General features: G+C 44.6%; 1 protein-coding gene across 1 annotated transcript; it reads right to left on the bottom strand.

The window, feature by feature from the left end:
* Positions 1 to 3,902: 3,902 nt before the first annotated feature.
* LOC136936568 (alanine aminotransferase 1-like) lies at positions 3,903 to 10,072 on the bottom strand. The gene is made up of 13 exons (XM_067230183.1): positions 10,024 to 10,072; positions 9,055 to 9,174; positions 7,599 to 7,723; positions 7,303 to 7,392; positions 6,994 to 7,102; positions 6,443 to 6,576; positions 6,063 to 6,306; positions 5,857 to 5,936; positions 5,489 to 5,625; positions 4,878 to 5,052; positions 4,519 to 4,674; positions 4,245 to 4,357; positions 3,903 to 4,169 (listed from the first exon to the last, which is right to left on the bottom strand). The coding sequence occupies exons 1-13, from the start codon at positions 10,070 to 10,072 to the stop codon at positions 4,043 to 4,045; spliced, it is 1,659 nt and encodes a 552-aa protein (XP_067086284.1). The 3' UTR covers positions 3,903 to 4,042.
* Positions 10,073 to 13,249: the final 3,177 nt, after the last annotated feature.

The raw sequence follows: 13,249 nt of genomic DNA, 5'->3' as shown, positions 1-13,249 counted from the left end.
ACCGGGCCGGGATCTCTCAATAGCCGCCGCTGACGGCGCCTGGATGATGGAGAGAGAGAGAGAGGGAGAGAGAGAGGTGGAGGACGAACTGACTTGCACGTCGACGAAGGAGCTGAGGAACTGTACGTATCCCACGTGAGCAAGCCAGAGGTAAATGGAGAAAGAGACCGAGGGAGGACCGCGTTTCTGTGGAAGACAGAGAGACAGGGTCATCCGGAGCCAAGCTCATGGATGGAATGGTCTCTGCGCTTACAGGTCTGAACATTGCCGACGTGACTCGAGGAGTGTGAGCAGAACATTGGCCAAATCCTCCGTTCATCTCTTTGGAATTCAGGGTGACACACAGATGTTTCTTCACACCGCTTCGTTTCTACCGTCCAGTGAGGAAAGGATTATCCAGGAAGCAAGCGCCGGTGTGAAATTTGCCGAGAACTACCCGAGACCATCTTTTGCAGTGAGCAGTACAGACAGATATGCCCACATTGTGTGTCTCAGTCAGCAGCCCCTTCCCCCATCTGATAAGATGCTGATACTGCATTTTTGTTGTGTGAAGCTGAGGAGATGTGTGCTGCCCCCCCCCCCCCCCCCCAACACACACACAAACCCCTTCTAGGGGCATGAAGGAGGGATGTGCTTTTGAGGAACGATCCCTCGCTCTGAAAAAAACACACTCCCCAGCTGAGACCAGGGCTGGAATAATTACAGAGCATGTGCGAAATTGTGCTCCACACTCCATGAAGAGGGTGAGAGAGAGAGCGAGAGAGAGAGAGTGGGGGGGGGAGGAGATAGGGAGAGGAAGAAAAAGGGAGAGAGATAAAGGAGAGTGTGAGAGAAAGGGGGGAGACAGAGAGGGAGGGGGAGAGAGAGAGAGAAGGAGAGGAAAAGAGAGAAAGAGGGGGGAGAGAGGGAGAGGAAGAAAGAGAGAGAGAGAGAGAGAGAGAGAGAGAGAGAGAGAGAGAGAGAGAGAGAGAGAGAGAGAGAGAGAGAGAGAGAGAGAGAGAGAGAGAGAGAGAGAGAGAGAGAGAGAGAGAGAGAGAAAGAGAGAGAGGGGGAAATGGAGAAATGAAAGATGGATTCTGGCTCCTGCAGGCTGGGCCCTGTTGTGCGACAGCCATCGCGTTATTTACGACCTGGGACTTAATACATCCCTCAGTAATGAGCGCAGAGCCAATGGCCTGTGATCTGAAGCCCATTCATTCTCTCAATGAGTAAAACAACAGACGTAATAGGTCATTCAAATCTCCCTCTGCATTTTTCAGCCTGACGCGCACGATTGAATGTGTGTGTGTGTGCGTGTGGTAAGCGTATCCGTCCTACTCAACTTTGGGCGGCTGTGGCTCAGGGGGTAGAGAGGGTTGTCTGTTAATCACAAGGCCACGTGCCAAAGTATCCTTGAGCAAGACTCTGAACCCCAAGTTGCTCCCGATGGGCAGGCCGGCGCCTTGCACGGCAGCTCCGCCGCAGTCGGTATGTGTGAGTGAGAGTGTAAATGGGCGAATGAGAGGCAAAAATTGGGAAGCTTACAAATGCAGTCCATTTACCGTTTAAACTTCCCATTTTGGCCTCTACCCACTAGTCAGAGGAACACATCCTGGCCTCTCACTGTTGTTCACTACTCTGCTGAAACAGATGTCAGTGACTCGCCTGGGAGTGTTGACTCATTCAGAGTCTGTAAAACTATTACTGAAGAATGACGTCTTTGTAGACAAAAAAAGAGACATTGTAAACATTGTAAACATTGTAAAAAGCAATATCCCTCTTAGAAAATCCCTCTCACCATACATACAGATAGACAATATAGAAAGGGACTAAGGACTAAAATGTTGTCAGGTGGGACACTAGCTAGTTAGATGAATTAATCCCTTTTGGGGGGAATGTGGCATATGATTAATGCCTTATTGGTTATGAATAAAAAATATGTTGTGGAATTGTTCTTCATACTGTAGAGTCATCTCTACCTTCCAGTAGACTGGTAAATAAATAAGGTTTAACTCACAGACAGGATGCTCCTGACAAATTCAAATCCCATCCTGCCACCCGGTGGTAACAAAACGTCATTGCAAACCAGGTGGAAAAATGTCATGGAAATTGAGGCTGAAATCCTCGACAGTGTGTGTGTGTGTATGTGTGTCTACGTGTTTGTGTTCCTCTATGTGTGTGTGTCTGTGAGTCTCTGTGTCTACGTGTGTGAATGCCTGCATGTTTGTGTGTCTGTGTGTGTCTGTGTGTCAAGGTGTGTATGTGTGCCTGCATATGTGTGTCTGTGTGCCTGCATGTGTGTGTGTGTGTGCGTGCACGCTCCCATCCCCGTGTGTCCTCCTCACCCGGAGGCCACACATTTATCATTCCAGCCGGGGTGCACCGCCATCCTCTCCACCCCTTTGATCTGCTCCTCATTCTCCTCAGCGGTGAGGTCATACTCCCTCAGAGCCACGCGGCACGAACCAGATCTGACACCACACGCGCACACATCAAAGGCCGCAGTCAGACTCCGCGGTGAAACGATCAGGCACGGAGGTGCCACTGGGGGTGTTTACTCGTGAAGCACAGTGGCCAGCAGTCATGACCCAGTTAGGGGCCGACCGAGGTACATCCACAGGTGTGGCAGTATGTGGATCTACTGAGGTGCTGCGGAGAGATCTGGAAACAGAGAAGCTGGATATACACGTCTGGAAATACACACAACACACCTTGAGAATATGGGAGCAGTTTGCTCGGAGACAAACGGATTGAATCTATTTGGGGATTTGTCAAGGGGTTGCGTCTTCGTCTTGAATGCTTGATCTTGGTTTGTGGATCAATATTTTTGTTTATGTTTATTGTTTTCCGTAAACCATAACTGAGCAAACAGCATTCTTTTAGGCTTGCTACAAACTGTCACGGCCACCACAGCCATGCCCCCTTGTTTTGTTTTTGTTTTGCCCTGCCCTAGGGTTTCCCTGGCTCTGTTCGAAATGTCTTCAAATGCCTCCTTCCTTCCTATTAGGAGAGCAGGGACTGTTCGAAATGTCTTAAACCTTCTCTTCCGCTTTAATAAGATACCTTGAAATACATCACATAACGGTCATTTTTCAAGAGAGCATATGAGCTGCCGTGCTGTCTCAATGGCGGCAGGTATTACCCATAACTCTGTGCGCCAGAACCCAAATCAGAGAAAAAATATTAATAAGATGGCGGAACAAACCACTGAAGTGCTGGCCAAAAGTATTCATTAATGTTTTCATTCAATTATTTTAAAAACACTAGGGGGTTTTTTCTCCTGAAAAGTAACAGGTTTGAAAGTACAAGGTTTCCACCTGATAGCAACCTAAGGCATGGCCTAAGCGATGTCTCTTACCTGACAGCCGTAGGGATGAGAGAAGCGGGTTGGCTGGGCATTCCACAAGCACACAAATAACAATATTACAGGTCTCATTACTGCACTCTACTGCTGGAATTTTCTAACGGTACTTGGACAGTGGCTCTAGTGAAAGAAGCCTGGCGTTGAGTTGGAGAGAACAGCTACTCACCATAGTTAACCTGCAGCAGGAAAAGAGCTCTTTTCATCATCTTTCCTCCCCAGATTGGGGGAGGGTCTTTTTATACCCCTCCCTAAACTTCTCACACAACTCTTATCTTCCCCCTATGAATACTGTACACTCCCCTCTCTCACACAGCCACACAAACAGATTCACATACACTAAAGAATTCGGTTTTAGACCTGTTCACAAGTCGTGTACACACTGGGACACCCTCCCCTGGGAGTCCATGTTCCTAGTTCCACCTGTTCCAAGACTAAGACATGTCCCTGAAGGACAGAACTGTGTCCACAGGAGGCTAACAAAACCATACGCTGAAATATCCTTCCACACATTCAACAGTTAATAATACAGAGAAAGTTACACATTTATACTCCAAAGTTTAACCACAGAGTTACATCTCGTTTATTGTTTCATGACCGAGTACAATTCATGATCACCCAATACAAATAAAAGTTATTTGTTCGGCCTTCTCTCTCCTTAGAGGAACTACAGGTTATTTCGACAGTAAAGTCAAGGGAGTCTCATTCTATTGTTGTTGAGCCACACCCCAGTGCATGCTGGGAGTCTTGGTCCAGGAGGCGGAGGTGAAACGAGGTCAGGCGGCTCAAGACCTCCTCCAGCGTGTCAGGACGGGTCAGGATACACAGTCTTGGTGGGGAAAACAAAGGTTGCCACAGGAACCAAAACACGCACACACACACACACACAGTAACAGTCTCATACCTGAGGTGATAACTGCCCTCTCTCTGCCCATGTTGACTCCCTGCTCCTACGCACACACCCTCCTCCTCCAGTAACAGGTGACTGTACAACACATCTACCTCCACTTGCAATGCCTACACACAAAGAAAGGATACAAATATTGTTTTAACTCAGTGACGTGTTTTTGTCATCCCATTAGTAATCTGCAGCTCAGTTTCCTAATTGATGTAGGGTATAAAGGGATGACATTGGGCATGGCTGGAAAACTAGCAAGGGTGTGTGTGTTTGTTCTCACCTTTGCCTGTGCCATCAGTGCAGGGGGAGGGCTCAGTTTGGGGTAAAGAGAGACACCTCCCATTACTGGCTGACAGCTTACACCTGGCAGACCAATCAGACACTCCCAAGCCCGTTGAGCATTCTGGGCCAGAGTGTTCAGATTGGAGAGAACCTCCTTGGTGGAAAACAAGAGTTCAATCAGTCTTTTCAGTCATAAGTTACTTCTAGGTTTAGTCGGAACATTTTATATTAAACATGAATAAACAAAGCAACAAGCCAAAGTTGTGTTACTCAAGTTCAGTTCAGTTTCAAGTCAATTTGACACTTTCATATTGATGTTTTCTTGTGGTGTAACTGCCAAGCATGTGACAACGTCACCTGTTTGTACGTGCCGTAGGAGAGCTCGCCAGGCTCAGGGGGGTGGACCATAACCTCCAGAGCCAGCTGTCCTGTAACCGGGGCGCAGATGTTACAACAGAATAGTGTCTCAGCAAACAGCATCACATCTGGGTCCACGTTAACCAGCTCCATGTAGCCTGCCCGCAGTCCACACCTACACACAGGGAGAAACCACACAGACATTACATTTACATTTAGCAGACACTCTTATCCAGAGCGACTTGCAGTAAGTACAGGGACATTCCCCCGAGGCAAGGAGGGTGAAGTGCCTTGCCCAAGGACACAACGTCATTTTGCTGGGAATCGAACCAGCGACCTTCTGATTACTAGCCCGATTCTCTAACCGCTCAGCCACCTGACACCTGACTCAAACACAACAATACATATGATTACATCAGATTCTAAAGTTGTTCTTCCCTGGATTACCAGATTGATTGTGGTTGAGTTTATGTGGAGACGTTTATGTATTCCATTGAAAGGAACTGTTTGAAAATATTATCACCATTAGTTAATCATTTCCCAGAGTCCAAACACTGGACACTGTTTAATGTCTGGCCTACAAATGGGTTACTGCATGCCGGCCAACTCACTCTCCCAGGAGACTTTTGGACAAGGAGTGGAAGGAGGCCATCTGGACCGTCTTGGAGTACTGTCTGCCCATCTCAAACAGAACCCTCTTATAGGACACAAAATCTCTGCCCTTCCCATACACACTGTCCTGGTACACCTATAGGGCATAGAGAGGACAGAGGGGTGGGGGCGGCGGGGTTGAGAAAGAAAGGGTGTGGGGGAGTCAGGGGGGTTGAACGTCCAGAGGGGCATGGGACTGGGGTGATGAGTCATGCATGACTGTGTGACACAGTGACACTGCGAAGGAACACAAAGCAAACTTGTACTGCAAGTAATGCAAGCTGGCTCCAAATGGTGCATTTGGGTCAATTCGGAAATTGTCATTTACCTCGTCAACCAATAGGAAAAGTTTTTCTTCAGCAGCAAATTTAATCACTTCCTCTATTGATTGTCTGCTCTGCACATGACCTACAGTATTAAAGCAAATAACTGGACAATGTAGGTCAACAGGAAATACAGTAGATAGAGTCATAGACAGCCTCATCATCATATGAAAACAAATTGACATGGATTTAGAATATCACAGTAGCCTACCTGTGGGATTGCCTGGGTTGCTGATGTAAATTGCTCTGGGGTGACAGCGCCCCCTAGTATGTTGGAGTACACAGTGAAGCTGATCCACCTCCAGGGCCCAGCCCTGTTCTTCATGGAGGGGGTAGGGCACCAGGCAGACCCCCGCCACATCCAGCACCATGGGAAGAGTGTGGGGCCAGGGCTGGGGGGCTAAAACACCTGTCTGGGACACCCCCTCCCCCCTGGCCAGAAGCTTGAGCACCACCTGCCGAGCGGATGAATGGACGGATGATGAGCTGTTTCTTCAAGGTTCTCATGAGCAAAATGAGTCTAAATGTCTGCACGTGTAACTGTGTTAAGGCGTTGGGCTTTCACTGAGATACATCTCTGCTTGGTCTCACCGTCAGTGCATGCTGAGAGCCAGCAGAGATGAAGATGTTCTGGGAGTGTGAAGGCACGCCAGCATCTCGACGGGTGATGAACTCTGCGACGCTGCGCTGGACGTGAAGTAGGCCGGCGGAGTCGGAGTAAGAACCTGCCAACGAAGAAGACAGATTGAAAACTAATATTTTCGGGACATACGGAATGTTCTGCAGCCGTGAAGTGTGGTTCACTGCTCGTGCTGTCAGCATTCTTCCTGGCGATTTCACAAATCAGAATAAATCTGAAGTCTGACGGGAAGGGTCTGAATTGTGTAGGAGCGGAGCGTCAAACTTTCTCTTTCACAATTATTTCACGAATCATGTTGATACAAAGCTTATGGGATGTGCAAAGATTGCATGTCATGGAAACCCATCCGCTTTAAAGTACAGCCTTCCCCATCGCTTCGGGCGCAAAGAATCAAAGGTCTGTCCCTGGACTTTACATTAACAGGGAGAGATTGGTTGGAGGGTGACGCAAGGGGCTGGGATGAGTGTTTCAGGGTGTTTCAACAATGAGTCTTTCAACTCACCCACGCTGCCTCCATCACAGCCCCGCAGCAAGTCCCAGACTCTTTTCCTGGCGTCTTGAGGAAGACTGTCGCCATGCAGGAGCTCTGGGTACAGACACCCAGCCAAGACCTGGGTCATGACACACAGTCCATACACATGTAATACACACAGCACATACACATGTAATACAGCACAGACACACACAGTAGTTCTCTCGAATGCACACGCATCCCATCTAGAGTTTGAGAGATGGAGAGAAAGATGAGAGATGGACAAATAGCTAGACAAACAGACGAATGGATGGAGAGACCGACAGAATGATACTCTACCTGTCGAACAAAAGAGAAAGGTTTCATCCCTGCCTTATGGGAGTCCTCCGAGCTGACATCGATCACTTTTTGGAATGGTTTTCGTTCTACCTGCAGAAAGTACAGACTTAGGCAGGTGGACCACATGTTTGTTTGTATGTTCAACATTAGAAAACCTCAACATAAATGTCAATCACCACTCGAAAGTGAGCGGTTCGTTTTCACTGATTAACGATGTTGAATTCAAACAATATCTGTACTTTTAATCACTGAAACAATCATTAGACTACAGCCAGTTGTGTGTCTGAATGATTTACCTTCTGTGTGGCCCACTTCTGCAGAGCCTCCTGGGGTGACACTCTGGTCACCCCCATCCTGGATGTCACCTCCTGAAGGGAACTCATCCTGGTGGCTGGCTGAGTGATTGACTGACTGACTGATACTACGGGGACATGAACATCAAAAAGCCCCAACCAAGCCCTACCCCTACCCCTACCTAATCCGATGACTTTATCCAGTCAGGTAGCAGTAATGTGTAAGCGCTGAAAATGAGTGATGAAAAGTGAGGTGCTGACCACCTAACACAGGGAGTTAGTCTGAAAATGACTCTTGAAAATGACGGAGAGCTGACAGTCACGTAATGGTTTAATCTTCAAGAGCTGTTGTTTATCTGAGAATTACAGTTTACCCTCAGGTTAAAATATTTTCAAAGACAGCACCACGTGGGGAGCCAGAGTTTCTTAAAAGATGAAAAAGAGTTGAAAATTGTTTTGTTAAAAAGTATGTAATGTCTTGCAGTTAATCATTCCCCGAATCCTGGTGAATGGCCATGTACAGTACTGTGCAACCAATATAGTTATACATATGTTTGATAGTCAAAGCTACTGCTTAGGAAAAATACCTTGATAAAAATGTATTATTTCAGAATTATTTTAGTATTCATAAAAATGCTTGACCTCCCATATGTTTACCTGAAAATGATTTAATCTATTGCAACAAGAAAATTGTTTTAGTCCTCTATATACTGTCAACATTTAGGAAATTATCCAAGCGCACACAAACAATGAGGATTGCTTCTTGTAAACTAGCCGTTTGTTCCACTAAATAGCACCTATGTATGTTACCAGTTAGAACATTCTTAATTTCAATTAAACATGTTGCTATTATATAAACACAATATCAGACACCACACAATAACTTTGGAAGTAAATGTGTTTAATTTAGATTTCACAGAGAGCCATATGAAACAAAACAATCTTCATATTTTGTCAAAAAGTTACAAACCACAGTCAGCTAGTGTAATCATGACCCATAGTCCATCAAACTGATTTATAAAATGGATAAAATAAGACAGGTGCACAATGACTGCACAGTGTTTTACGAACACCTAGTAGAAAGAAAAAAGAAACTATATATATGAAATATGTCTGGTGTTGTCATGTACCCAACCCTAACTCTGTCACTCTTTTGCAATCTTGTGGCTTGTCTGACTTGAGGAAGTCTTCTAGAACAGCAGTAGTATGACTGGAAGAGCCAGCAGGAGTGAGAGAGACAGGCCCCCCATACCACTAGCTCTGTTGCACCGACTTTCTTTACAACAGGTAAAGTTGCCAGATAGTTCACCATCACAGTAATTACTGGACACACATCCCCGGGCAGTGTAATTTATACCTGTGAGATAAAGAACATTCTAGAACGTTGCTGGGCAATGTCTGACTTGACCAAGGATAGGCAGGCAAGCATTGAATTCAGTGCAACTACATTTGAACTCACCCTGGGTTTGGAAGCAGCGGTCTTCACTGCCAACACACTCCATAACTTTTTGGTCGCACACAGTGTCGTTCTCACTTTTACAGGTGAAGCAGTGTAGTCCGTTTGGTTTTTCACTGGGGGCTGGAAAACAGGTTACACTTATAGAACCTCATACTAAAGTCAATGCTACTTCCTTGACCGAGAAGTCATTTAAAAAAAATATATATTTATATATTCTTACCAGAAAGGGTTTTGTTATTACATCCTGTGGTGTTGCAGCACAGAGAAGTCATAGCAGTACGGTAGTCCCCAATGTTTAGTGAGGTGCTGACTATGTGGTCTAGTATGGAACAACCTCCGATACAACTCTTTGACACCGTGATAGGAACACCAGGATATACTTAAGGAGAGAAATTGACACACAAAGAACATTAAATCCTCATGTCTCTCCCAACATGACGAAAAACGTGGAAGTTGTTTTCAGACATATTTCCCATTGACCTACTTGGGTGTTCCTGAAAATTTGTGGTGGTTGAGCACACATTCCCTCCACCACACTCCATCAACTTGATTTTAGTACATCTTTCATCCTCACATGAGAAACACTGTAGCATGTCCACTGCGAAAAAACAAGGACACAGACCTTAGCAAATGTCATCAATCCAGAACATTTACATTTACATTTAGTCATTTAGCAGACGCTCTTATCCAGAGCGACTTACAGTAAGTACAGGGACATTCCCCCGAGGCAAGTGGGGTGAAGTGCCTTGCCCAAGGACACAACGTCAGTTGGCAGGGAATCGAACTGGCAACCTTCGGATTACTAGTCCGATTCCCTCACCGCTCAGCCACCTGACTCCCAGAAGGTTCTGTCTTTGTTACTTCAGCTTTTTCTCTAGAGGACTGAAGTCAGCATGTCTACGTGCATGAGAATGGCACCTTTCTTTTTCACAATTGTCTCATAAACATAAACAAAAAAAACTTTGTTACCTGTGCTGACCAGGGTGAAAGTGATTGAGAGAGCTAGAATGAGATTCATCTTGCTGATCAGAAGAGCGTTCGTCCAACTGTGGACTAAAGACTTCAATTCACTGCTTTGGTGACTTGTTCAGTTGGTCGGATGGCCGATGATGGTTGTTTGTGTATGTGAGTGCGTCAACATTACAGTGTTTCTGTAGGTGTGCGTCACATGCTTCTGTAGGTGTGTGTCACATTGGACGGCATCCAATGATCAAATAATCTAATCATTGGTCAAGTTCAATTACGGTGAGCCAGAGATTAATGTACTACTTCCTGCATCTTATCCCTTAGTCAAACACCTGGCACTGATGTTGACAGCACCATGGCATATAACCGGATCTTAAGGAAGGTCAAGGACTCCCTCAAATGACTAATAAATACAGGTAACACTTTAGAATAATGGTCCATTGTTAACAAGTAGCTATGCAGGAAGTCATAGGTAGTTATACAGACTTCCTGCATAGCTACTTGTAACATCACAGGAGACAGGAGTAGACCCAGGGGAAGAGGAGCGTTGGATCGTGACACTACTCACTACTGATTCTGATTCTGATTAACAACGGACCATTATTCTAAAGTGTTACCGAAATACATGGGAAGGTACAACACACCCAACATCAAAAACAGCTGAATCTGACCAGGGGGGTATTCCAGAAAGCGGATTCAATAAACTGTGAACTTAACCCTGAACTCTGAGTTGATTTACTCTAAAATGGGAAACCCCGACTTATCGGTTCCAGAAAAGATTATATAAATTAGTTACTAAATCAACTCGGAGCACGTCCACTCTGAGTTAAGCGAGGGCATGAGAACTATTAAAACCCAACATCAATGTAGCTCCGATACTAGGATCCACCATGGCACCCGGCGACAAAAAACGTGTTTATGGTAAATCTAATCACATATTCCGCAAAAAAGCAACACGGCTGTAGCAGCGTAGATCCAATTGGTGTGCGAGTCAATGCATACATTTGAATGCAGTAGCCAGTCCATACATTGAACATTTAACCACACTGTCAGTTAATTGGGTGTGCTCACGCCTTCGGCGAGCACAACCATTGTTCTCTCACATATATATTTATTTATTGGGTGTGCTCAAGCCTTCGGCGAGAGCACGAAGGCTTGTACGGTTTAGGCTGAAATTAATTATTTTCATGAACAGGTTGACAACGTTTAGGCTGTGGCAATGAAGTTCAGGTTAGTAGTTAGATAGACTTTTGATTTAAGTAAGGGGAGTGCCGAACATGTTCTGTCGCCGTTTGACTTCCTAAACAGCTGTGTACTGTAGATGTTTTTGTAGTGTGTCTCGCGTAGGCTACAGCGTTTCAGTGAGCAACACTGGTTTGAAACCACAGGTAATGATAATTTCACCCACAAATCGTTTACTTGTAATGTAATGTCAGAATAAATCATACAACGAAAATGTATATGTGAGGAATGTTTATTTTAACGATTGAAAACAGATACATCATAGACCACTGTAGTATGTGTTGCCCGGGCAACACAGGCTAATGTCATGATGCTAATACTTCAGTGAAATAGTAGACTACTGTTTCCGAAAGTAGATGTACTTCCTTAATAATATCAGCTTATATTGTACATTACACGTCACAATTGTGTGTCATATCACAAAGTAAAATGAGTAAATAGTTATCACCCTGGCCTCTTTTCTTGTGGCGTTTCTGCAGCTGCCTTGCAGTAAAGCTATAGTTAGCCTAGCTATCCCCCAAGTTAACAGATGCGAAACGAATGTTCTGCCAAAGGTAGTCACGCGTGTTTTCGTGACGTTAGTGACGCAGTGACGTTAGTAACGTCAGTGACTGTGGCTAGCAAATTAGCCACCGTTAGCTTCACTTTTCGCCACAAAAACTTAACTTAAGCCTAAACCATGCAACGGAACGTAAATTCCAATAGAAGCAACTCAATCGCTACCAAGACGAAACTTTTGACACTTACGTTGTCTATGTAGGCCAAATATTGACTGAGTTTTAGGGGGGCAAAAAGAAATAAAAAAAATAACTAGAGAGGGTACAATTTCTGGGGAAATTGTAGGGTGTGCTTGCTTGCGTCGGTTGCACAGGGGTCCGTTTTTGAATGACATTTTTACAACTGATATTTCTGTATATTTTATATAAAAATGCATACTTATTATTTATAAAGATTACATAGATTTAAAAGCATTTTTTTTTGCTGCTATTTACAACTGAAAATACGAGTGAGGTGTAGAATGAAATAGATGTCTTCTCATTTCCCCTGCAAGAGGCAGCCTCATCGTTGAATCAACGAATAAAATTGCCAGACCAGTGTAAAAATTGACCTAATCTCTATGATTTAAACGTCATTTTAAGTTTTTCCCTTCTCATGATATTTTCCGGCATTTAGCCTACTCATTGCATTCATTCATTAATAAAGAACCCCCTTTGAAGATTATTCTACTACGTTACCCGGCAGTAGAAGATGGAATCGCGATTCAAACAGTACCATCTGCTAACTGAAAATATGCCCCCCAAAACGTAAATAAGCTTGACATTTATTTAGTGGAATATCGCTCATTCATAAAAAGCTCACTGGTAGCGATCATTGTCAGTAACAACGCAAAATGCGATATAGCCCTGTGTGGAGAAGCTGCCCCGGTAAATTGTACAGTACAGTAGACTACTGCTGTGTTCGTCTTGGTAGCGATTGCGTTGGTTGAATTTGATTTAACGTCCCGTTGTACGGTTTAGGCTGAAATTAATTATTTTCATGAACAGATTGACAACGTTTAGGCTGTGGCAATGAAGTTCAGTTTAGTAGTTAGATAGATTTTTTATTTAAGTAAGGGGAGTGCCGAACATGTTCTGTCGCCGTTTGACTTCCTACAGCTGTGTAGATGTTTTTGTAGCGTCTCGCGTAGGCTACAGCGTTTCAGTGAGCAACACTGGTTTGAAACCACAGGTAATGGTAATTTCACCAACAAATCGTTTACTTGTAATGTAATGTCATAATAAATCCTACAACGAAAATGTATTTGTGAGGAATGTTTATTTTAACGATTGAAAACAGATGCATCATAGACCACTGTAGTATGTGTTGCCCGGGCAACAGAGGCTAATGTCATGATGCTAATACTTCAGTGAAATAGTAGACTACTGTTTCCGAAAGTAGATGTACTTCCTTTATAAAATCAGCTTATATTGTACATTACACGTCACAA

Source organism: Osmerus mordax, chromosome 27 (assembly GCF_038355195.1).
Source record: "Osmerus mordax isolate fOsmMor3 chromosome 27, fOsmMor3.pri, whole genome shotgun sequence".
Taxonomy (NCBI): Eukaryota; Metazoa; Chordata; class Actinopteri; order Osmeriformes; family Osmeridae; genus Osmerus; species Osmerus mordax.
The sequence above is the reverse complement of the archived record's forward strand: the minus strand, read 5'-3'. Positions and strand labels throughout refer to the sequence as shown.

What these genes read in the sequence shown, in the direction of transcription:
- LOC136936568 (XM_067230183.1), bottom strand. Translation starts at nt 10,072, where the DNA reads ATGAATCTCATTCTAGCTCTCTCAATCACTTTCACCCTGGTCAGCACA. An exon ending in GCTCTCAGCATGCACTGACG is followed by an intron (nt 6,307 to 6,442) that starts GTGAGACCAAGC and finishes TCCGCTCGGCAG; the next exon opens with GTGGTGCTCAAGCTTCTGGC. An exon ending in CACTGATGGCACAGGCAAAG is followed by an intron (nt 4,358 to 4,518) that starts GTGAGAACAAAC and finishes CTTTGTGTGTAG; the next exon opens with GCATTGCAAGTGGAGGTAGA.